Source organism: Cygnus olor, chromosome Z (assembly GCF_009769625.2).
Source record: "Cygnus olor isolate bCygOlo1 chromosome Z, bCygOlo1.pri.v2, whole genome shotgun sequence".
NCBI lineage: Eukaryota > Metazoa > Chordata > Aves > Anseriformes > Anatidae > Cygnus > Cygnus olor.
Genome location: NC_049198.1, coordinates 52,194,712 through 52,219,977, shown reverse-complemented (window position 1 = coordinate 52,219,977; position 25,266 = coordinate 52,194,712). Strand labels below are relative to the sequence as shown.

Here is a 25,266-nt window from a genome sequence, read left to right as displayed (position 1 = left end):
TCTGCCACCACTTGATAGCCTCGAACATGTCTCAGGAATGTTTACATGTTGGATCCAATGGCTATCAAATGCACAGTACAGAAATGGCTGCAGGAAGGCGCCCATCCCGCAGTTGGGTCAGCTGTCCCAGGCAGATGCTGGTAACCACAGTGCTCATAAGTCCTGTTTGCCCTTTGCTTACAAAGTATTTAAATATTCCATGCACCCTAAACAGGAAAGGAGTACCTCCCCTCATTTAACTTCTCAGTGTGTGCTAGGCCCTGGAGGAGCTGTGGCTTCAAATCACTTCCAGGAGAGAGCTGAAAAGGAGTACTCTTAACTCCAGAGCTATCTGGCAGCAAAAGGGTGCTAGCTCTGCTTCTTGTTTTTGGGGGACCCCAAAAGTAGCTCCCACAATGGGTGCCTACATCTAGAAGGCAGTTGCCCTGACCTTCTGCTGAAACTGCCTAGAATTGCACAAACTAATTCAGAGCTGGAGGGGGGGAGGGAGGGACTGGCAGAGGGAAGAAGAGGAGGATTAAAGAGAAACGAGATGTTGCACATACAATGACATTTGTCAGGAAACAAAGGCAAAATACATTTTGTTGTTGTTGTTGTTGTTGTCAGCTGCATAAACATATAGTGACTTGAAGGGAACAGCGCTAAAACAAAAAGGTGAGGAGATAATGCACAAACCACCTGTAGTCATTTGTCACAAGCATCAGACGGGAAGCTGTGACCGCACCGTATTTGTCATCCCGGCTATTCAATTACTTATTCACCTACTGACAAATGATATGAAGACACACACAAACAACGTTTTAAAATTCAAAGCTCTGCTTTTGTTTTGTTTTGCTTTGCTTTTCAGCGTAGAAGGAGGGAATTAACTCTTAGGTTTTTTTTGTTTATTCATTGTTTTGACCTGTAGGATTAAGTGACTTCAGATACAAGTTGTATGATCGAAGGTAATTCACCCATAATTTTACCCATAGCCAAACAAAGTGTTTGTAGGTTGGAGGCTTTCTGAACTGTCTGATGCCCAGTTGCCCGGACACTAACAGGGGACACTAAACAGCTACTTGCCTGAGCTCAGGAAAACCTAGCTCTTCAGTAAGGTATGGCTGAACAGTGGCGAAGATAATATGCATACAGAAAGACACACATCAGAAAGATTCAGGGCACGAGAGGTTGGAGCCGCAATTCTCTATCTAGACCATAGGTATCTTCTGAGCAGTCGTCAGAGAATAAATGCTGAATGTCTGTTACTAACCTGAAGCACAGGAAGCGCCCAGCAACACCATACGCTTCTAATTTTACTCCATTTATCCCACTAGGTATAGCTGTGGCTTGCTTGTGAGCAGGAGTGTTATCACATTGTGTTAGAGCCTTTTTCCAACCCTTAGGGATACACACAGTCTTCTCCAGTAAGGACAAACCTGCACCATGAAAGGACTGTGTTCCTGAAAGTTACATTAGTTGCAGCACAAGACCTCACCTGAATAAACCTCACATACATTCATTGGTGGTTACAGGACAGACATCTGGATGGAGCAGGGTAGAAGGGTAGAATATGTTAGTCAGCTCCACCACAGATACAGCAAATTCACCTTTGCTTTTATTAATTTACATGGATTAGGTATTTTATTGTGATAAAGCCAGGTAAGGGTAAGTGACACGAGTTGTCTGAAATTTCTAGAGAACAAGCTGCTAGAGAAATAACATCTTCTAAAGAACATTCCTTGGTTATTCAAGTAAGAGATGTCAGCATGATTTCTACACACTGTGTCACAGCGTTTTAAATAACTGATTAAAAAAGGCTACAACAACAACCCATTGAACTATGCCAGTTATTCATGGAATAATGTCAGTTTAAACTCTACACAGAACAGACCAGTCGTAAGACTACCCTAGTGTTTGAAGACAAGTTTCTTCTCTTGTAGTTCCCTGCTCTTACGCCCTGATTGAGGAGCACTGTATCTTCCCCTTAAGCTCTGTTGCAGAGGGTACAGAAGAAGCACAGAGAAGAAAATAATAATAATAATGCTTAGATTTATTCATTTCTATTTATTTACCCACCTTTTGTAATCCCTGTGCTTTTTCCCCTGATCAGTTTTGGAAGTATGATTTTCCTATACTAATGGTTTCAAACAGGAAAACAAACAAAAACAACAAAAAAAAAGCAAGCAAACAAAACAAACAAACAAACAAAAAACCCAACCACCACCACCACCAAAAAACTTTGCAAAGTTTCAGTGAAAAAAGACATGTGAATCACTGAGCAAGGTGTTTTTTTTCTTTGTTATTGTTTTTTTTTTTCCCATTAATTTGTGATCTTTTATGCCACCACGCCTTTAAAATAACAAAACCATGCAAGATTCTTAAGGAGTGTCAGAGGTTAGAGTGAGGTAATCCGCACAGCTCACACATCTCCTCTCACATTGTTAACATTAGCACCTAGGAGTGATGTGTACAGTATTTTTAGACCCTATCTGACGAACAATAATTTCATTTATTTTATTTCAGTAATTTTATTTTTCAAATCCTACTCTGAAAGGGTATGAAAATAAACTAGCACCGGATCCCCAGCTCGCTAAGGGGCATTCACAGTTCAGAGAAAAGCTGTGTCATAAAGGAGCACATTAACTTTTAAGAAAGCACACTGAGTGAAGTCCTGCCTCCCACAATGCTTCACAAGAAGTCCAAGTTGCTAATCAAATATCATACCAGAAAATAAAGTCTCAATGTGTTAAAAGCTACAAGGAGCAGAAAAGAAAAGCTGTGAAATTGCAGGAGGTGGCTGTTGGAAGGTGAACCAAGTTCAGAACAAATGGTGTTTAACGCATGGTCCATTTCACCAAAAAGTAGAGATAAAGTTCAAACTCCAACTAAGGAAACACGAATTTATGAGCAAGGCCTTTTCCCAAAGAGGATGTTTGTCTGCCTTTTTCTCCTAGCTATGTACGTAAATGTGAAGTTTTATAATGATTAAATAGCATACCCGTCATAGCAAAGTAGTCCATTAGCAAAGCTTAGTCAAGCAACAAATATTCACAAGAAATCACAGTATGCTGCTGAACATCAGTGATGATTATAACTTCTTAGGAGCACGGCAACTGCCAAAATAAAGAGAAACCCTATATTTGCCAAGGCTACAATTTAATCCAGAGGGAAATATATTATCAAACCAGTACATTTTGAACTGAGTGGGTTTTCAAATTCTGTTAATAACTTCGAAGATACCAACCTCCCAGCTGACAAAGAAATCTTGACCACAAGGAACCCATGGCAACAGTCCCCGTCACCTAAAAACAGCTTCAGGAAGGAAGGAAAGATCAGAGTGCACAGGTTAATTATTAAGTACAAAGGAAAGCAAATGGGAAAGGGAGAGTTGGATGTTCAGACACAAGAAAGTACACTTAGATGTGGAGGCATGTAGTTCAGGAGACAGCAGATTTCACTCCCTGTACTGAAGAAGGATGCACCTGTAGTTTCACAGTGATTTCTGAATCAAGTCTGCTACTCCACATAATCCTGAAAGAATCTTAGTAGACACTGAAAGGCAACCAAAGCTACCTTGGCTGGTTTGGAGGGATAGATAGTAAAGTTGTCTGGGGACACGATGGGAATGCTTGCTTTCCTAATGCTGTGTTGTCCAGAAAAAGTTGGTAACTTATCAGGCCTTGGCCATTAGGATGACAGCTCGGGCTGTCCCAGCTTCTAGAAAACTTTTCTCATTTTGGAACTAGAGTGAAACAGCTGGAGCCAAACCCATTACTCCACAGTGGCCACTGTTAGCAGCTGAGTAGCACATACAGTCAGTCTGCTCTCCACGCCTGTCACAGTTTCAAGACTTCAGTCAGCAATGACTGGTCTGGAAGAAAAGGTGAGGGGTATGAACCACTAGTCGAGACCACGGGTGTCAAATCAAGCCTGTAGGATCCTCAAAAATACTTTGAATGAATTTGGTTGCTTTGCAGAAAGACTGTTATGTTGCAGCCTTTGTAAGCAAGCAGTCTGCCACAGTTTAAGGATATCTCTATTTTTCTGACAGTGAGGCACTTGGAAACAAGCTACAGACGAGTGACACCACCAGAGCTGAGTCATCCATAGTAGTAGTTCAGGTCTTTGTTATTCCCGGGTGTTTTATAGTTACCCCTCTCTCATGCCAACCTAAGAGAAGTGATGGTGGCTGTTCCGCTCAGCACAGAAGAGCAGCTCAGGAGCAACTGTGGAGGAGGAAAGAAAGGGAAGAGTCAGCCTACGACTGTTTTACAAAGAGCAGCCATTGTCTGGTAATGGAGAAAGGACAGAGAAGCTCTCCCTCAGTCCCTTCTTCAAGTGCTTCCAGAGCACTTTGAATATGTGTCCCACCTCATCGTGCATTTCTGAAGGACGAAGGACAGAGGGAGGAGAAGCAAAACCAATGAATGGGCTAGCAGGTGGCAGAACACACTCTCACATAATGTTTTTGGTGGCCCCTCAGATACACTGGTAAATACACAAGTATTTGCTCAGTTTGTTGGGCTTACATTGCATTGTTGTAATTAAATTATCCCCACTCTGATCTGGTCTGCTCAGCCCAAGGAAAATAGGTCTGGACCGACCAATTCTCTGAGAATTTACACCACTGGAAGATCAGCTAGAGAGAGAGACAGAGGAGCACATCACCAGCCTGGCTGCTTTGTAATGCCAAGGAAACCAGAATGTCTCTAGGATCCTGAGGTTTTGTAGTATTTCCTGTAAGAAGGAGTATGCCATGAGTTGGTGCTGTCTGCTACTCAAGCCCAGATAAACTTATTTCCCCACAGTGCTGCTGCAAACTGCAATAGCACTGCTTTTCTCTGCTTCTGATGTTTTTCTCTGTTGCCTCAGAAAACTGAGGTTTTGTTTAGGTCCAGTCCTCCTGGAGGTGGACTGGAATTTGAGATCTGGGGATGAAAAGTCTGTTAAGAAAGGCAGAACTTTTTTTACTCCTCCAGTAAATGCAGTAGAAGGATGAGGAAAAGAGGTGCTTCTTATGGACAATTAAAAGTAGTGAAGCACTTGTACATGCATTGGAAGAGAAACCTGAAAAAATCATATACTTTGTTGTCTCACTGGGGCAGGTGACTCTTGTGCATGCAAGACACCAGTCCCAAATTTGCTCAAAGCCCTTTTTACATCGTGGGTGACGTAAAAAATCTCATGAGACCTTCCCAGGCTATGAAACCCGCCTAAAAAGAGGGAGAGATATGTTGCTCATAGAATGAGTCATTGTGGTCACAAGAAAATGTCCCGTACAGAGACAGAAAAACATACATCACTATTTCCAAAGCTCACAGAACCAAGAGTCAATGGTATGCCCTTTGCAAATAGACAGCAGAAGACTTAAAACAATTTCAAAAGTCTGACAACAGAGATTTCCATTTTAATCAGTAGAAAATTTTCTGGAGTGCAGTCTAACTGTGCAGAAAAGTAGTATAAAGGATTTTTTTTTCCTGAAGAAAGTGAATCCAACCATAAAATAACAATATAATCTCGATTTTGAAAGATAGGGGAAACCTGAATCTGGTGTTCTGAAATCACCTCTCGAGAATTTCTTATGTTGGAAGCAAACAACGGTTTGCAGATTGTGAAGATCCCCAGGAAATTATTTTTCCATATATATACATCAGTGCTTCAGAGACTTGTCTGGCCATTGGAGGTTCAGGTGTACCCATCTTATAACAGCACTAAACAGAAACAGCAGAAACATTCTGTTCACAAGTCTTTACTGTTTTATTCTATTGTTGAAGGTGTTGTCGTGAACCTTTATATATAATCTGGAGCCCTAATAAGCAAGAATTAAAAGCATTACCAGTAGAGACATAAAATACCAAACTTTCTCCCAGCTGTGCTCATATGACCAAAATACACGGTACTAATAAACAAGTTAGTGGTGTGTAAATCTTCACACAAGGCAACAAAGGTGAAAAAACTGTAATTCAGTCGGGCTCATACAGCTAAACAGCAGCTATGTTATAGCGACATTATAAACTTCCCCAAAGCATTATGGGATAACATGAAATCATTCTTCTGCAAGAGAAGGATAAATAACACTTCCATTAAAATATCTTCTCCTGTATTGGGCAGGTCAAACCAGTTAACAGTGTTAATGATCCAGACTCAGGAAAAGGAGGCAGTACAAGAACGCCCCAAAGAACAGGCGTCCCTCTCAGAGAGTCTTTTATGTTTATTTTGTCACAAAAGTTCCTTTTCTGCTTCCTAAGGTGAGAGCCCTGCCGCTCGGCTCCCCCTGCGTCTCAATGCAGCCTTATCATATGCACAGCCGAAGTCAGTAGCGAGGCCAAGAGAGGGCAGAAAAGACGGTGAGCACCGCTGGTGTCCGTGCGAGCGTGGCTAAACCGTCCGTGGCCCCGGGGCTGGGGTTCAACGGTGATGTACCCGTTGATGATGCGGATCCGTGGAGGAGGGTCGGTAGCACTGCAAGGCAAGCAGAGAAGGACGTCAGCCCAGGTTCAGCCCAGAAATGGCTGGTGCCCACAGAGCAGGATAACTCCAGCCTCTGTTCCCCAACACCCATCTTCTGGCATCCTGAGACACCAGGCATGGTCTCTTGTACTGTCTCCATGCTCACCAAAGGACTGTGTCACCCAATGTCAGAGCGCTGCCTCATCAGGTGGTGATGCACCCACAGTCATCAGGTGCGTGAGCACCCCTAGCACCCTGCAGCCTGCCTCTCAGCTAAGCAGAAAGGAAGAAGAACAAAAGCACCTGTGCGGCAGAGCAGTGTCACTGCAGCAGCGCTTTCTCAACACGGCTCTACAGGAGGAGGCACCTGCTTTCAGCTGAATCCATCTTTCCCAGTCATACTTCTGTACATGCAGCTTAACCTGGACCAAACGCGCTCCTATGCTGCGTGTTCCCTTCCACGGGTCAGGAATTACAAAGGGTTTAAATGACATGTTTTAAGGAGAGGAAGAGTCACTGCCAGAAGCACTCCCTAGAGACCAAGACAGAAAAGTCACAGGGAAAAAAAGATCTCTGCACCCCCAAGCATCTCTGGTAGTACTGAGGGCTCTGAGGTGGTAATGAACAAGAAACTGCATTCTTGTTCAAACCCTATGTAATGCTACATTCCCACCATGACAGCACATGGTGGAGGAGGAGAATTTTACACTTCATGTTGCTAATACCAACTGCCTTGAGCCAGGTGAGCTCCAACAGTGTAGCACTGCAGGTCAAGATTCAGAAGGGCTGGGTACCAAACAGGTGTTTTTCTCTTTGATCAATGGATTAAAGCCTTGTGTTACCCCACATCTATAAGGCTGGCATACATCCCAGCGCCTTGTGGTACCATTTGGAAGCTGAAGACAACGTCTGACAAAGTTAAAAGCAAACCTGTCTGCCAAACACAAAGGAGTTATCTCTCCTGCACACAGTCCCTAGCTGCTGTGCTCCATTCTTGCCTTATTTTGGCTGACTTTAAAGCAAAAACGCTTTGGGAAATTGAAGGCAACTAGTACCCTCTTCAAAAACTCTTGCCCTTCTATATGCAAACGTCCCCACAGGAGGTTTGAACAGAAACAGCAGAGAAGCCAGCTGGCAGCACAACAAAGAAATACAGCTGTCAGCTGATACATGCATACAGGAGCACGAACCAAAGCAATTCAGCCAAGCCCTCTACAAGGTTGCATTAAATCACTCCAGCTACGCCTTTCACACTTCCATGCTGAGAGGTCTGAAGTTACAAGCGTCCCAGGCACATGCATCAGAAACCTGAGCACACTACCTACCTGTGGCAGGGCACCCAGGGCAGTGCGAACAGGGCTGAGACCCGTGTCTGGATTTCCGTGGGGACACGGGGCAGCAGTGCCAGCAGATGGGGCTCTCATCACAGCCCAAGGCTGCACAGACAGCCGATGCAGCAAGGGCTGCCTGCACCCCTGGGATCTGGCGGCAGAGAGCCTGCCGATGCTCCCTGCTTTACAAAGAGCTATGTCCAAATGACAGTTGCCTCACTATCATCTAGCACCTGGGTGTATTTCTAGCTCAAAGGATGACAGTTAGTAGAGGAAGATAGGAAACATTGCAAGCAAACAGGAAAGGAGGAGTTTGCTGCTCCCGTATTTATGCCAGAGTTTCCTAAGCGTCATTAGCTCTGCTTTTACTTCACTATTGTCTTGCAGTACTTGCAGTTCAGTATGTTCCCCTAAAACACCTCTGATTTAGACACAGTAACTCATCCTCCCATATTCTCTCACTTGAAGGCACTGATACTCACATCAGGGCACCCATATTTGCTCCTGAACATCATGGGAATAGCTGCATGAGAAAAACTGAACATGTTGGTGTGCAGGTAGGATGAGAGATTGAGTTCAGAAAGACTAAACCATTCTTTACTGTTTCAGCTAAACAAATTGTCAACAGAGGCTCCAAAAACCTATTCATTAATAGCTGGTATCAGCTACATTAATAGAAATTAAATGTTAAACACTAAATCAGATGTGAACAATATAATGATTCATTGTGTCGGTGAATTTTGGATTGTGTATAGGTCTGCCAGTGAGCATGCAAACCTACATGTGCATTTGTCTCCCTTTCTCTCCAAACTACTCACACTTAGGTTGCAAGGAGGAACAGAGAGAAAGTGCACAAAATTACTCTAGAAAAGCGGGAATGGAGTCTGGTCTAAAAAGTTTGACAAGGTCTGAATGCTTGGATCAGAAAAAAAAACAGCTGCTGCACTTGTTTGCAGCCAGTCTGAGCAATTTTATTATTCAAGGCACTGGTAGAGCTGGAACCAAGGGATAAGATATAACACAGCATAGGAGATATACTCAGTACCTTGGGGATCAGGAATACACTTTTGAGGGAGAATAAAATGAATATAAAAACTTCAGTCCCAGAACTGTAGGTTCTTCCCCATCATCCTGACCTCCTTGGTTATTTACAGCACCACAAAAATAAAATGTTTTCAACTTGAATGTGGCAGAGATATAAAAAGAGCTGGAATCAGGCCTGTGTGTTATCCGACAGGAGGGAAACGTTAAGGTATACGTTTAGCCACAGGCCTAAGTATAGCTTGTGAAGGAGAAGTACACTTTTTTTTTTTTTTCCCAGGCTGCTATAGTTCCTGTAAGTGAGTAAGCTCTTCTGAGAGAAAAGTAGGGGGAAGGTGTGAAACTTCTCCCCACAGCACACTCCATTTTTCATCTTAACTCAATCATGCATTGGGTTGTCATCCCCCTTTCCAGATCTCCAGTAATGCCATGGGGATTGCACATTCTTTAGCACTGGAAGAATATAGCGACTGGAAATGCTGAATAATAATCATATAGATCACATAGAACAGCTTGGGTTGGAAGGGACCTGAAAGTTGACCTAGTTCCAACCCCTCTGCCATGGGCATGGATGCCACCCACTAGATCAGGTTGTCCAGGGCCTTCTCCAACCTGGTCTTGAACACTTCCAGGGATGGGGCATCTACATCCTCTCTGGACATAAATATTGCCCAAATGCAAGGATCACATATGCCAGATGTAGGAGTTTCCACATATGCAGCAGCTCTTGGATAGAGGTCCAAGACCGCAGGCTGTACCATCTACCAGTGGAGCCAGCCGTGTGTGATGAAGAGTACTACCATATGCTTACAATCTCTCAAGCTCAAACAGAAAATGGTCCAGGCAAGGCTTCCACCTGTATTATGGATAATTTTCCACAAACCTAACCATGCATGAAGAAGCTATTTAATCACTGAAAGCACAAGCAGCCCTAAGTAAATGTCCCAGCAGGAATCATGGTGAGGGAAAGGATCAGATCCTATCCTCATCATGTACCTAGCCTTTGCAGAAGCTTGGCCCACTCGGCCCAAGTTAAAATTGAGTTTGTTTGATAAGCCCGCCTCCCCTGCCCCATTAGCTACCTTTCTTCAATGCGAACCCAGAGGTCATTAAACTGTCGCAGCCTTTGCTTCTTCTGCTGCTTCTTCTTCTTCTTTTTGTACTTCCTGTCTACCTTCTCCAGAACATCGATGCCATCAGGGAGCAGCAGGTGAGGCAAGAGCTCTTCCTCCTCCTCCTTCCGGGGATGCAACGGCGGAGGTAGCTCCTGTGACACTACATAGGGGCTGTGTGCTGGTGAGGACGATGAAAAGGCTAACAAGCTTTTGGGGGGTTTTCCGCTGGAAGAAGGAGGAAACATGGATAATGTTTGAAAGGGCTTTGAGGCAGAATCCTTGTACAGATACCATATATGAAACAAGTGTTTCTCCCTGGCATACAGGCTGGATAGTTATTTCTTTGTGTTGTATTCCTATCCCCTCTTCCTAAAGTAAATATTCTGATCAAAATGGTTCTCTTTAATAAAAAAAGCTTTGGAAATAGTTAAGCTGGACCTGAGTAAAGGATGCAGTCTGGCTCAAAGTAGAATAACAGTTGGGAATAACATTGCATATCTAGAAAGAGACAAGAGAGGAATCACCCTTGAAGTCAGAGAAGGTCAAATCATTCTCCTCTAGTTTGACCTCCTGCAGAATACAGCCCAGACTATTCCTTTCACCAGTTCCTGCCCAGACCCAACTAACTTGATGGGGAGGAGAAGGGGCAGGAGGAAAAGGCAAGCAATGAGCTAGCCCAGACTGTGGTGGTCATGGTTGCAGAAATGCATCTTGCAAATTATTATCTTAGAAGGAAATAGCTCAATATACCATTAAACAATACTCTGGACCATCTAGTCTGCAAGCAACTAGCTGTAGACTAGCTATAGCAGTGACAAAATTGCTATCATTGCATTTTCTTCCCATGAAGCCAGGTGGTACAGAGTAGTGAATACAAAGCATTTATAAAGCATCAGGTCAGGGGGCATGTCTGAAACATAAGGGATCAGAGCTCAACTCACTATTGTAGCATTTACTTCTAGTGTAAACATTTATTGTCACCATGCTGATCTGCAGAAAGAAATAATGCTGTCCTGCTATTCAGATAAGCTTACTGAGGAGCATGAACCTGTGTCTTTAGGGGACTGTTTCAGACAAGTATGGAGGTCCACTTAGGGGGCGGAGGGGAAGAAAGTAGAGCAATCGCAGCTCTACCACAACGCAGAAGGAAGCTTTGCATGCATTTATGTTAAGTAGTGAAGGAGTAGAAGTCAGGGCTTCAGCTTTCTGGATGTATAGGCCCTAGATTTAGAAATGTCTGGTTATGTCTGGCAGCATTATCTGGAAGTTCAAAGCAGCTACAGCATGCTACAGTGAGACTATATGCATACACAAGCTCTCTCACACGGGAAGTCTAGGAAGCCCAAGGGAGAACTCAGTCAAGCCTCAAGGAAAGGCTGTCAGGGCTATTCTAACCCAGCTTAGTGTGAAGGTGATATATCAAAGAAACAATCAGCTCCACCATGATTACTCCAGCTCTGTTTCATTATACTTCAAGCAGGCAACATCTCCTCATCCATACTCTGAGACATGCAGTCTGCATGCAGTCTCCTGTCCACTCCTGGCTTTGTGCTGGCCCACGCTTCTCGTTGTTGTTTGGAACAAAGTGATTCCACCTCTTTTCTAATTTGTGAGCTTCCTGAGCAAACTCACATGCTCTATCCACTCCGTGGATACACAGAGCACAACACAAATAGACTGATCTGTAGGCTATTTCATAAAGAGAAAAAATGCAGCAGTTTTCTGTAAGAGGACAAGGCTGGAGACTGGCTTGAGATGAAATCCAGAAAAATAACAAAAGAGCACAGGCCACTGTGCAGAAGCATGGCTTCAATCACTGAAGCCTTCTCAGAATTATAGGCTGTGTTTCTTTTCTGCCCTGCAATGTAATGGAAAGAAGGAAATCCAGCACACATTTCAGCATGGCTGAGTTTTCAAGCTAGGCCATCACTGTGGACACATCTCTTTTATGGACAGTAAAGAGGGTTCATCCTGAAAGAGGATAAATGAGGTTGTGGACTGGACAATGGGGGAGTGAGTAGATGGAAAATGAAGAGAATCTGATCTTATTTCCTGCACAGAAAATCACATACAGATCATATGGTGAGCTTTATGTGACAGAGACCACTGCAGAATGGGTCGTGGGCTACTGATCTCTCTCAGAATCTTTGTGATTGTCACAGTTTCACTTTACCACCTCTAAGGTGTCACAACACTTCAGCTCTCCTCCACAACATCCTCATATCCCCCAGCTCCCCCTACTGAGTGACACTCACCCAGTTCTAGGGATGTGATTTGATCACTTTAAAGGTCCTCTGCATATGGTTCCCTTTTCTCTGATTTCACTTCCCCTTATCTCTGTCCTTTACTGGTGAAAATCTCCAAGTGGGCTCCACTACACCTCCTCTCCAGATAAGACTGCCTTCCTGCCTGCATACTCCCTACCAAAATTCATGGCCATGAGATGCTGGAGCTCAGCATTGCTACAAGCACAGCAAGAATAACCTCCAAAATGCACTGCCAGCCATTTATTCTGATACCTGCAACCTCAGAGCACTATGAACAATGGACACTCATGCACATAACCTCCTCTTCAACACTTCCTGCAGGTGATTCTTCCAGAGACCCTTTAAGCAACTGCAGAAAAAGGCACACGGATACAAAAGTGCTCTCATCTTTCCCCCAAGGACTCTGACATACTCTTGACATGGGTCTTACCCTAACCTCAAATGTTCTCCTTCAGAACTCCCATTTTTCTTGAAACTCTGCATATTCTTAAATCTGTTTCCAAGTTATCCAGAAATATTAATGCCTTTTCTCAAAGAAAATACTGAAGGGCCTTCTTCTTCAGCTTGTTCACTCCGTCAGCTTTAAAACCAAGGCTCCTGGAAAGAGCTTCTGTCCAGTATTGCTGATGGAGTGTCTGAGATGCAATCAGTGCCAAACGGAGTCCTGTCAAAGGCACAGCAGTAACTGGTTGCACAGTGAACTCCCAGGGTTTTGTCAGAGGAAATGGGTGCGTATTTACCCTAAGAATCATTGATCACCTGTGTGGCTGATGGGTGAACAATCTTGCCCTCCTCTCCACAGTTGCCTGCCCTTAATTTCCTTACAGCTACTCCTTTACAGAGCAGCGGAAGATTTTGTTCATTCTCAAGTACCTATTGAACTCCCTTTCATTAAGCTTTTAGAAGCTGCTATGGCTGTTTTAAGGAATACCTAAGCTAAGAATGCTCTTAGATACAAAAAAAATAACAACAAAAAATGAGTGCGGGTTTTTGATTATCCCCATAAACACTGATACACCGGGTTGCCTAGCATGACTTCAGTCAGTATTACAGGATCGTTAAGTCTTGTGTGTAAGCACAGAGTGTTTCTCTATGTCAGATTACCTACCCATTGAGGGCAACAGGGCTAGGGGAAGTGCTGATATACTTATAGGGATGGATCTTGGCTAGACACTGTTTCAGTGAAAGTAGCCTTAATGATGTATGTCCAGGTCAGGAATCACAGCAAAAACCTGACTTGGCAGAGTTTGAATGTCGTGGTCTGAAAAAGGCAGCAAAAGTGCTGCAAAGAGAAAGGTGAAGCAACCAGAGCAGGAGAAAAATATCAGATATTATTTTGCACCACATCTTTCTGGAGCCTTTGGCATAGACCAAGACTTTGAATGTGCCCCCTGGACAATCCACATAGGAGTAAAGGGTCATCATTTATCCTAAGAGCCCCGTATCAGAAGTGTGGGGAAGGAGGAACAGGGAGGGAAGAAGTGAGGGACAGCATGCCTGGCACAGAGGATGAAAGGGAAACAGCACCATAACTGCAATGAAACCTTTTTTCCACTGCGTCTTTTAACAGTGACTGTAGTGAAGAATGGAGATATCTGAGAGACGCCAAGGGCACATGTTTGGTAAGAGACCAAAGAAGGGGGAGAAAATCATTGCAGATCCTAAGCTGGTGGCAAGAAGTCCAGGAAGAGGTGAGTTGAGAGCACATGTAATTTTCTGCAGAGTGTGGAGGAGAAGATTTTTTGGCATTCTGTAGTAACTGAAACCATGAAGATAGATAAAGGCACCCAGTGAGAGAAAGAGAGGCACTAAGGGGATAACCTGAAGGAGCTGCAAGATGAACCAGAACAGCAAGTACCTTGGCTTAAAAATGCAGAAAAGAGCAGGTGACGTGAGAGCAGTCATTCATGGGGACAGCTTGGAAAGAGACTAGGTAGACTCTGGGCAGTCAGATTCAAGGCTGAGAGACAGCAATCAGAAAGAATGGAAAATGGCAGTGTAAGAGAAAGAAAGTGTTGAAAGGTAGGGCAACCGAGCACTTATAAGCGATGGAGGAGAAGCCTCTCTCATACCGATGTGGTATGAGACAGCATCCAGATCTGCTGAACCAAGCATGCATACTCTACAGCTGTTAAAGAGTTAAAAACTTACCAGGAAAAATATTTATTTTATCAAAAACCACACAAGCCAAGCCCAATAAAATCTTGTTTCCAAATCTGCTTATGGGTGAGAAAAGTAAACTGCTTGGGAGCACAGAGAGAGCCTGGCTCACTGTTTGGTATAGTTTCAGCTGCCACTACCTCTTCATGACTGTTTACAAACCCACCCTCCCCGTGGCTGCTCAGCTACAATAAAAGCATGCATTACTTGTTGATGGCTTGTCCAGCTGGAGTATGTTCTACCTCGTACCCTTCTCTCCTCAAAACATCAATCACTGTGTTGTTGCCCATGAAGTGACCTGCAGTTAAGAAAAAAATGACATCAGAACTCAAGGAGCAAAGGGGAAGAGACAGGAGAGCAACAAAGTCCTTCCTGATCACAGGACCCGTGCTGCACTCAGGGCAGGCAGTGTTTTATCACTCCCTGCTAGCACGTACCAGAAACACAGGATCTGCAACGAGTGGTTACTGAACTTTCCCAAGGTCTTTTCAGTTACCACATTCTGCCATTTTAAATTGCAGATGTGATTGAAATGTCTCCCATCCAGCAGGCTGTTGCATTCTCAGGCCACTGCGGATTTCTTGGTGCAATAAAGGATTAAGTTGTGAGAGACCTGATCAGGAGCCGCAGCCAGCCTACGACTGGGGATGGTGCAAACTAGGTCAGCATCTGGCCGCAATGTGTGTGCCATTTTAACATCTCAGGCATCACAAAGGCACTAACTGAGATGTCAGTCAGCATCACTGACAATTTTTAACAGATTAAGAAGCGTATAACCGCAGCAAAGAGAAAACAGCTCTGAAAGCCCATGACTTGGGTCAACTCTTTTTCATTTTTTCCGTATAAGCCACCAGGGACAAAAACTTCAGTTATGTTGACAAAAATTTGTGAAGGATTTAGCTAGCTCTGCTCTAATTCCGTGATTTATGGCTCCACTCCATTTTCATCCAGATGTGGTGGCTGGTCAGCCTGTAATTTGGCATCATCGTGAATAAATGATTACTAAAAAGGGTGTAGGGATTCTGAAGGACTAGACGCTCTGCATGCTGACTGACTTTCACAATCACAATCAAACAAGGCTGCTGAGAAGCAACAGAGGCCTGGCACGGGCCCTCATAAATCTAGCATTTTGAAAGCATTTGTTCATTTAACAGCCTGCATTAATTAAAGCTAGGCTTGAGCAAATGACTTATTAAAGAGCTCCCTTGCCTTTGTAGATATAGGCAGCACTAAAATTGGTAACTTCAGAAAAACTGTTTTTTTGCTAATATTCTTCAAAAATACATGGGAATAAAACCACCAGAATGATTCTAGTGGACAGGAAAAGCAAGGAGTTAAGAAAAAAAGTCCAGAGGTGATGAAATTAGCAGGTACTAAGCTCAAAGAATTTATGATTTTCAGTCCAAAACAGGTTGAATGAACTGAAGCATAAAATTCCAGTTTCTCATGCCACAACAGTAAAGGACATAGGAAATATCAGCTTAAGGCATGATATTTGGATGGTATAATTTGAGCATACATATTTACCTAAACAAGCCCAAGAAATCAAGCAGATCTAGCTCAAATGAGACTTTTTAATGAAGCAGTGTAAATTGCACCCAACAGGTAGCATATTTTCTCACCTAATAACTCCATTTTCCTCCAACCCCTCAGTCTACCTTTTGCCTTCAGAAAGAGGAAAGCTTGACTAGGATGTGGACTTAACCTAACACTGCTGCTATCTGTTGGTTGCTAATGTTTCAGCCTCAGGTCCAGTTAACATGTGGAAAGTGAGAGTTTCCTCATGTCAGTGAAGAGACCTGATGTACTAGGGAACAGGAATGATTGTAATTAAACATCATAATCAAGTAACAGTAGCCATTGGAAGGTCAACATTAAGCAAATAAGGTGACAAACCTAGTTGTTATCTCTTACTTTTAACACAGGGGAGACACAAGCGTCAGGAAGGAGGGAGGGGATTAATTTACTGATCTCCAGACTCCCCTGCCTCCAGGCAGCAGAAAAATGGGCATCTCCAAAGAGTGATTCACCCTCTTGTAAAAGAATGGGAAAAAACACTCTTAGAGGAGTGTGTCCCTATTGGTGAGGACAGAGGCAATGTATATAGCAACCTCAGAATAGGTACCCATCTCATGCAGTAGCATTAGACAAAAAATAAAAAATAAATAAAGTGCCAAGGCTCTGAACTTTTAATTTCCTAACCCAAGCCCTTCATCAGGAAGGAGACAAGATGCAAAAATAAGCAATCTAATTGACAATCTCTAGTGTTAAAGTAATTTTCCTTCTGCCAGTTTAAATGCTTAGGTTCTCACGCATTTCAAGATCAAGCTGCTCACATCACACCATCAAATTCACTGTCTCCCCTTGATCTTCGGTTACCCTTGCTCAGAGTAATAATTTAGACCAGTATTTAGGAAATGACTGTAGCACGTAGATGAATCCCATTTCAATCCATCAACATGCTCTAGCGATTTCCTGAAACAAGGCCTTAATCATTTTAATTTGATGGAGTGATAAGAATATCTTCTATATCATACCCATGTAGAGACTTCTCAGGAAGCCTTCACAATGCAATGTTATGCCTGCATGTTAAAGAAAAATGGAGTGCTAATATGGGTAGAAGAGAACAGACCAAATGAACAGACTATGTAAAACATATATGCATATAAATACATACAGGTATGTGATACAAGACTGCTCAGAAGACATGATCAATCAGGAACAGCTCAGGCTGGGCACAAAAAAGGATTATGAGATGTCAGTGTTTTTCCAGCCGAAAGACAGGCCATGCACACTCCATTAGACAGATCTGGCCTGGGGCCCAGGGGACTTACAGGCTCAACCCAAGTTTGGTGTAAAATGAAAACACGACAGATGGTTGAGGGTTTCAGGTACAAGAGGACACCAGGATCCTCTCTGATTTGAGTTAGCACTTTCACCCCTTTTCTGGGCCCTGGCATAAAAAGAGCTTGGTGGTGTGTGAGAGATGTGATCACCAAAAGCAACTGGAAGAAACATGAGAGAGATTCACTCCCCAAGGTTTAAGATCAAGCAGCTATGCGGTAAGGGAGAATTAGCCCAAAGCCATGTGATAGGGAGTAGGCCTCTTTCACCTGTTTTCTATTTTAGCCTAGCACACTTGAATGCACCCCAAAAGAAAAGCCCCAGGCCCTATCCCATCAGAAAGCCTGCTCTTTTCTTTCTGTACACAGCCCTGCATTATCCTCACACCGCTAGGTGAAGAGATGCCTCTGAGAGGTCAATTTAGTCTGGCAGGGGGTGGGGAGCCATGAATCTCTATTCTTCTGTGTTCAAGCTCAAAGAGAAACTAAGAAGCTGTTGTATGCACCAGCTCAGCCATGCACTCTACTGGAGAGTAAATGAGACCCCAGCCTTTAATCTGCACTGAAAGGAGATGGCATGCAGGGACCGCAACAGGCAACGTGCTCAAACAGCTATGTTGTTTGACTATAGTGCTCTTGCAGCCGGGTCCACACACTCCAACGCGTATTGAGTGCTCCTGACCTCCATGAGAAGCAATACCTGATCTTGCAGAACACAGGCTACTACTGTTGCTGAAGGTTACCCACATCACCTGGTTGCAGGTTTTACTACCAGTGCACATGGTGGTGTTTTCATCTAGGTAAGTCTGCAAGGTTTATTGGTTTCAGCAGAGACTCCTGAACTCAATTTTCAGTGGTTGTAAGGCTGTAAGTTTTCCAAATCTAGCCAAATGAACAAGGAAAGACTGTGCAACAGATGTTCTGTTTCTGTTCCTGATTTTTCATTTTTCATATAAAGCAAGATTTTAAAACTCAAGAAAGCTGTTCTTTTCTGAATTTCAACCAAATGCATTATTTCAAGCTGATGCATAAACTTCCTTGTCCTTCTTTTAGAGTTATGTAAAAAGGAAACCCCCAAGCCCACATAATTCTTTGTTTGATGTGTTTTCCTTAGTAGAAACACAGCATTTCCCATATGCCCCACAACTGGACTCAGGAACTAATACCCCAAGACAGTAAATCACTCGAAAAACGTGTGAAGAAACAAAAATGTTTGTTAGGAAACCTGATCTAGATTGCTGCTCTGCAAGAAGTGGTGGGAACAGCTACAGCACATGATTCTAACAGTGCAACCACAAAATGGTACAAATTATTCAAGGCACTGGGGACACCCTAAAGCAGGATGTTTCTCTCTCTGACTGGACTGGGAATTTTCAGATGGTCTTATGCTGCCAGAGTCTCCATGGGTCACTGAAACAAACATTTTCAAGGCTGTTTTAGAGGTACAGATCTTACAATTATTTTGGCATTATTTAGAATATTTTGGAATAAACTTCCTAGAAATGGCTGTGGGAAGGATCATCTGCTAGCATTCCTACTAGACTGCTTCCAAAAATGATATATATAAACGCATATAATCTGCCCCAGAAGGGTGAACAAGACACCTGTAGGTGGCTGGATTAAAGTTACTGGCCTGTAAAAAAGGCTTGACATGAAGCTGCTGACTAAGCTACATGTGAACAAAAAAAAGAGAAACTTCAGCAGAAATTGTCACTTGACTGTGAGTCACAAAGGAGAGCAGCTTGTTCATCTGTCTGTGCGCCTCCCATCCAAGTGTTCTTCTCTTACTCTTCAGTAACCTACATGTCCTCCAGTAGCAGTTTGTAAACCAATAAATGCATGGTGAAGGGTCCTAAACTATCAGAGCTCCCTCAAAAAAAAAAAAAAAAGCAAAAGAGAAATGTTGATGGCCTGAAGAAGAGGGACATGTATGACCCCAGTCAGTCCCACAGGCAGCTGCTGTGAAGAGCTGAAAGTTCAGCATACAGCAGATCCAGCCAAGGACCTCAAGAACGCAGAATCGTTTCACTGAATGGAAGCCAAACCACAAAACAGACACCCCACTCCTACAGATCCAGACCACTTTACCAGCAAGTTAGGTCCATTAGCCCAGGAGGTGGAAAAAGTGATCCCTACTTACATCAGCAGCTTACAAAGTTAACATGAGTTCCCAGAAGACACAGCTCTTAGGACAAGAACTGAGTAGGAAGACACAGAAAGTAGGTTTTCAGTCAAATAGGCAGGATGATAGTAACAGAATGGTGTCCCCACAGGCTACAACCTTTACAGGCTAATTTTCTTCATCCCACTCCATGGCCCGTTATTCCCTGACAGGAGCTGAACAGGATGAAACAGAAACAAATCTGCAGAAAGAAAAGGATGGTCCCCAGATCTTTACTGATACTAACCTTTTTGGCACACAAAGGACAGCTCATGCTCTGTGAGTGACAGGCAAAGCCCATTTTTCAAACATATCACCAAATGACCTGGCTCAGCTCCCATCAGACTAAGTGAGCAGAGAAGGGAAACCCCAACCATGTTTTACTGACAGAGCTTAGCATGCCATATCTGAGGCAGTCATATTACTAGAGCAAGCAGAGAGAGTCCTTGGCTTTGTATAACCACATTACTACGAAACTTTGTTCCTAAAAATCCTGTGCAAAGCTGGAAGAGGCTTCCTACATGGGCTGGTAACACCAGCAGTGGCAAACATTCCCAGCTGAGCACCCTGATGTGGTGGAAAAGAATGCTGTATCCACTTAGCAGAGATTGGAAAATTAACCTTGAATGATTTACAGACTGAAAGACATGGTGCCATGCCAGGACCAAACCAGCAAAATGCACATTGAGGGGGATGTTTAGCTCTTCCATGGTCTAAGAGTCACACCTCCTCGTTTTATCCTTACACAATATAGGAACCTTGTCTGAGCCAGTAAAACACCCTCCCTAGTTGGATAGAGTTTTCCCAAGGACAATTCAAACTGGCCTAGAAGAAGTATAAGAGAAAGAAACCTATCTTTGGAGCTCAGAAACCCAGGGGCAAATTTCACCACTTTGCCTCACACATACACACGGGCATACCTTTTAAAAACTAGTTGGGATGAAGAACATCGAGTCATTTTAAAACAGGCAATTGTCTCTCTAATGGACAAGCCTAGAAATAACACACTTCTTGATTATTCTAGCAGTACTTTCCAAGTCATGAAAAGCTCAGGTACAGGAACACAAACCAAGACACCAAAAGCATGGTACTCTTACAAGTGTAATGCTGCCAGGAGAAGGAAATGGGAAAAATTAAAAATGGGGGGTTGGTCCTAGGGGTGTTTTAAGTTGACTTAAAGACTCCTCAGTTCACGTCAGGTGCAGGTGTGTAAGTATGTTGCATCACAAGACCTCTGCATATGTGTAGGTCAAATTCCCCGCAGCCCCCAACTTCCTGAGTCTGCACACTTCCAAAAGTACTTGTCCCTGTGGTTATCTATAAGCTGAAATATTACTCCATAAATGTTCACTTGAGGTTTTACTCCACTAAGGCTGGGATAAGAGGTTTTTGTTTGTTTGCTTGTTTTGGGGTTTCATTTGTTTGTTTGTTTTTCAAAAAATGCTATTTCTTTCACATTCCATTTTTAGTATAACATCTTAGTGGATTATACTTCACTACTCTGAAACCAAAGGGGAAAATCTGGTGGGCAGGAAAACATTCACCTACAGAAAATATTTTCACTAGATATGGAGAGACTTAAAGAAAGCATCTCAGACCTATATTCACCCAGGGGAAAACAAAGAATAACTTTTCATTTCTTTTAAAAAGTGATGTCCTTTGCTAAGTAGTTCATATATATGCAATTACTAGGATTTATTTTCCACATTTGCTTGTAATAGAATCATGTAAACAAGAAACACTTCATGATGTAGGCCTTGCACAACATGGGAAAATTTGCCTAATAGAATAAAAAATAACCTTTAAAGTTACAATTTCATAAGATAAAATGAAACCATTTTTTCTTAGTGCAAGACAAGAAGACACCATTCTATGATTCTATGATTAAATATTCTCATCTACCAGACAAGAGTTTTCTGTCAAAACTAGGTCTCTGTCTGACTATATTTGGTTCCCTGGATTCCTATTTTCACTTTGGGACAAAGTCAAACCTCCTGATAACCACTAAAACTGAAGCTGGGAAAAAGTTCTCCACTGTTTATAAGGCCAAATTTGTAGCAAAGTTAACATAAGGAAAAAGTTTACAACCTCATATGGTATGTTTTAGAAAAACCGAGTTAAAAGAAATGGCTTCTGTTCAGGCAGGCTTAGCCACCAAGGCTCCATCTGTACTGACATTTACTGAGAGTTTTCCACTGCTGAAGCCCCAGCTTCATTAGGCAAGGAGACACTTACATAGGTGACTATGCTAGCAGCCAGCATTATATTACACAACGAGGGAAGGAAATACCAGTGCTACATCTGAACTGTGGCTCTCACAGTCAACTCTGCCACTGGACCTGCTCCTATTCCACACCAGTGATTTCCCCCCAAAAAAGGTATTAAGGACTTGAAATTCCACAAGCTTAAAAATGTATTACAAGATGAAAGTCTCCCTACCACTGCTTCCTAGTAGAGCTAGCAAAGGGTAAACCCTTGCATACACAAGAAGCTGATGGTCACCAGACTGTCAGTACCTGAGCAGAAACAACACACAGCTGTTTCACCTGGTTGATTTTGACAGTTCCACTAATAAGTTGGACCAGAGGTTTCTGCCTCTAATGCAGAAATGCAAAGCTTTCCTCATTTCATGTGTCAGAGATGTCAGGACTAGTGCCCTTCATGTGAACCCTGGGGCTTTGGATGTGGGTCCTGCCTTCACACAACACTATCTATTCCCTTTGGGGTTGTTGTTCTAATAAACCCTGTCATTAGCATTCTGCAGACTCAAAGAAGCTACTAAGGAAAACAGTCTCAAAGCTGCTGGCTTGTATCTGGCATTCTCAGATTACAGAGGTACAGGCACACCTTCAGGGACTCAGCTTTTCTTCCCACCCAAAAAGGCTAAAACGATGCTGCATTCCAGAGACAGACAGAGGCAGGCAATCAGCAAGCCCTTTGTGCCTAGGGAGAAGCAAGGTGGCCCCACAGGACTCAATCTGTTTTATCATTATGTCAGCTACCTGACCCTGCCCCCATTTTTGCTCTCTTTTAGGATCTGCCAAGGTTCAGCTTTGCTTGGATTGTTCCTGAACTTCCTCATTACACATTTCAAATCCCTTATACAAGACATATATATGTTTATATTCCCTGTGCACACCCTCATCTCCAGTTCCAAATGTGCTGAGGTCAGGTTCAAAGCTTCCATGTTGGTCTCTGAATTCCCAATAAATTTAACGGTCCAACTGACATCCCATTTACCTGGGTAACTTTCATATTGCCATGGCAGCTTTTTTGTTTGGCTTTGTTTTACAGGTATAAACAGTTGTTTGGCTGGACAGAGACATCCTGGGAATAGCACTGCTGGTAATTTTTATAAACACTGTTAACAGGTCCTTTCTCTGATCTTTTATTTTTCAGAGATCATAAATATAGCTCCTCTTGCATAATTTCCCATGCAAAAATGCCAGACTGAACAAATTTCAAGAAGTAACAGCAAACAGCTTTATACGGAAATGACACCACCTTACTCAACATTCAAGACAGAGACTCAGCACAATCCCAATTCCCCCTGTGGCAATTATTTTTTTTTTTCCAGGATTATTTTGTTTGTTATGAAGTAAGGGGTAAGGGAAAAGGTTACACATATGTCTGTGTGTCCAATGTACTTGGCACCTGAGGATGACACATAACTGTGTCCCCTACAACCCAAGGACTACTTCAAAACCTAGACGAATCAGAGGAAGCCATTTGGTAGACTATGACAGACTTTGGGGTGACCATAGGTGGTCATATGTTCTCTCTTTTCCTTGTCCAAGTGGCTAGGAAGATGGGTTATGCAGCCATCTTCAACTCAGGCAGGGGCAATTACTTTTCTACAGGGGCGCAAAAATCCTTAGAGAAGAGGAGACTGATGGGTGGTCAGGCACTGGAACAGGCTCCCCAGGGAAGTCGTCAGGGCCCCAAACATGTTGGTGTTCAGGAAGCAGGGTTTAACTTTTAGGTTCCCCTGTGTCGAGTCAGAAGTTGGACTTGATCCTCATGGGTTCCTTCCAACTCAGGATATGCTATGATTCTATTTTAGATTCTGTGTTTCTTTTGCATGTTGTTGGATTACTTGTCAACCATCTGAGAGTTAATTTTAGTTTAGAGAGTATCAGTTGACTCAACTGCTGAGAGTAAGACAACTAAGATCCTGGAGTGTTTTAAGTGAATTAACAACTTGCTGAATTGCTAATTCAGACATCAGTTAATCAGCCTGCTCATAACAACTCTTTTGGGAGGTCTTGGGGAAAAAAAAAATGGGAAAATAACAGCTAGTCCCTGGAGGTTTGAATCCATACAAATCTGGGTAACATTAAGTAAATACTTTCATTATTTCCTTCAGTAATTAGAAGAAATGGTAGCTGAAGAAGCTTTCACTGTCATCCTTCTTTTCTTAGCATTAATGGTGGTTTGCTGATATCCAGCACACTTTAAAGTGTCAAAATGATGCATTTTTTCAGGAGCAGTAAAATAATAATAATAATAAAAAAGAGCTCTGAGACAAAAGGGATTTTGACAGTGTTTAAAAGATTAAGAGGGCCAACTTCTGAAGTTCACACATCAGCCAGCATATCTCAGTAAAGTCTGTCATTTCATCAACAGGGATATAAGGCAGCTTAGATCCCTCTATACTGCTTATTCATGAGCTGGCAGTTCTGGAGTTTCTCAGCTGTTCAAAGAAGTAGGAGAGACTAGAGGAATTTAAACTCAGCTCCTAGAGACTCTGGCTTCACCTGAGGCCTTACCTAACTAAAAGTCTGTCTCATGCCACTAAGTATGCTTCCACCTGCATAATAATAAAAAAGAATTAAAAAAAAAAAAAAAGCTATTTTTTTCTCTTATTCTTTAGCCTCTTCAACAGGAGCCACATTCATCCTGGAATAAAAGTGACCATGTAGAAAGTCCATCTAGAGTTGAGCATGATCAGAAATATCAAGGGAAACAAAGAATGCGTCTATTGGTACCGCAGGAGTAAAATGTAGACTATATAAAACGTGCTGAAAGGGGCAGAAGACCTGGCAACAAAGGACATGGAAATGGCCAAGGTATTCAGTACATAACTGCCTTCTTTACTGGTAAAACCAGCCTTCAGGAATCTCAGGTTCCTGTGACCAGAGGGAAAGCTCTATGCAAGGAAGGCTGAACCTTGGGGAAGGATGGTCTGGTTAAGATACACTCATACAAACTGGGCATGCACAATTCCTCAGAGGATGCATACACAGGAACTGAGGAAGCTTGCCAACGTCACTGCAAGGTCAACCTTGATTGGTTTTAAAAGGCTGCAATAATTGGTGAAGGTCTCTGGAAGAATGCAAATGTCACTCCTATCTTCAAGAAGGGCAAGAAAGAGGATCTGGGGAACTACACACTGGTAAAACCTCCCATCTCTTCCTGGGGAAGGTGACGGAGCACATCATTCTGCAAAACATTTCCAAATGCGTTAAGGACAAACAGCTGATTGGGAATAGTCAGCATGGATGGTGGTATCTTGGTTCTCGAAGTTCAGCAAACCAAGTCCTGCACCTGGGAAAGAACAGCTCTAGGCACCAGGATAGGCTGGAAAACAGCTGGCTGAAGGCCAGCTTGGCAGAAAAGGACCTGGGGTCCTAGTGGACATCAAACTGACCTTGAGTCAGCAATGTGCCCTTTGCGGCAAAGGCCAAGGGCCTCCTGAGATGCATTAGGAGTAGTGATACGACCAGCTTGAGGGAGGTGATCCCTCCTTGCTCCTCAGCACTAATGAGACACATCTAGGTCCTGGGTCCTGGGTCCTGTTTTAGACTCCCTAGTACAAGAGAGACAGGGAAAAAATGGAGCAAGTCCAGCAAAGGGCAACAAAGATGATAAATGAAAAAAGCATCCAGTGAGGAGAAGCTGAGGACACTTGGGTTGTTT

General features: G+C 43.1%; 1 protein-coding gene across 2 annotated transcripts in view; it reads right to left on the bottom strand.

Annotated features, from left to right (window-relative positions):
* Positions 1-5,673: 5,673 nt before the first annotated feature.
* Positions 5,674-25,266, bottom strand: part of LOC121062131 (metalloprotease TIKI1-like) — a 78,930-nt gene continuing 59,337 nt past the window's right edge. For both annotated transcript variants that reach the window (XM_040541773.1, XM_040541772.1), the window contains 3 exons: positions 14,551-14,641; positions 9,884-10,141; positions 5,674-6,441 (listed from right to left, as the gene is read on the bottom strand). In XM_040541773.1, coding sequence (XP_040397707.1) covers positions 6,261-6,441; positions 9,884-10,141; positions 14,551-14,641 — 530 coding nt within the window. In that variant the 3' untranslated portion in view covers positions 5,674-6,260. The remainder of the gene's footprint in view (positions 6,442-9,883; positions 10,142-14,550; positions 14,642-25,266) is intronic.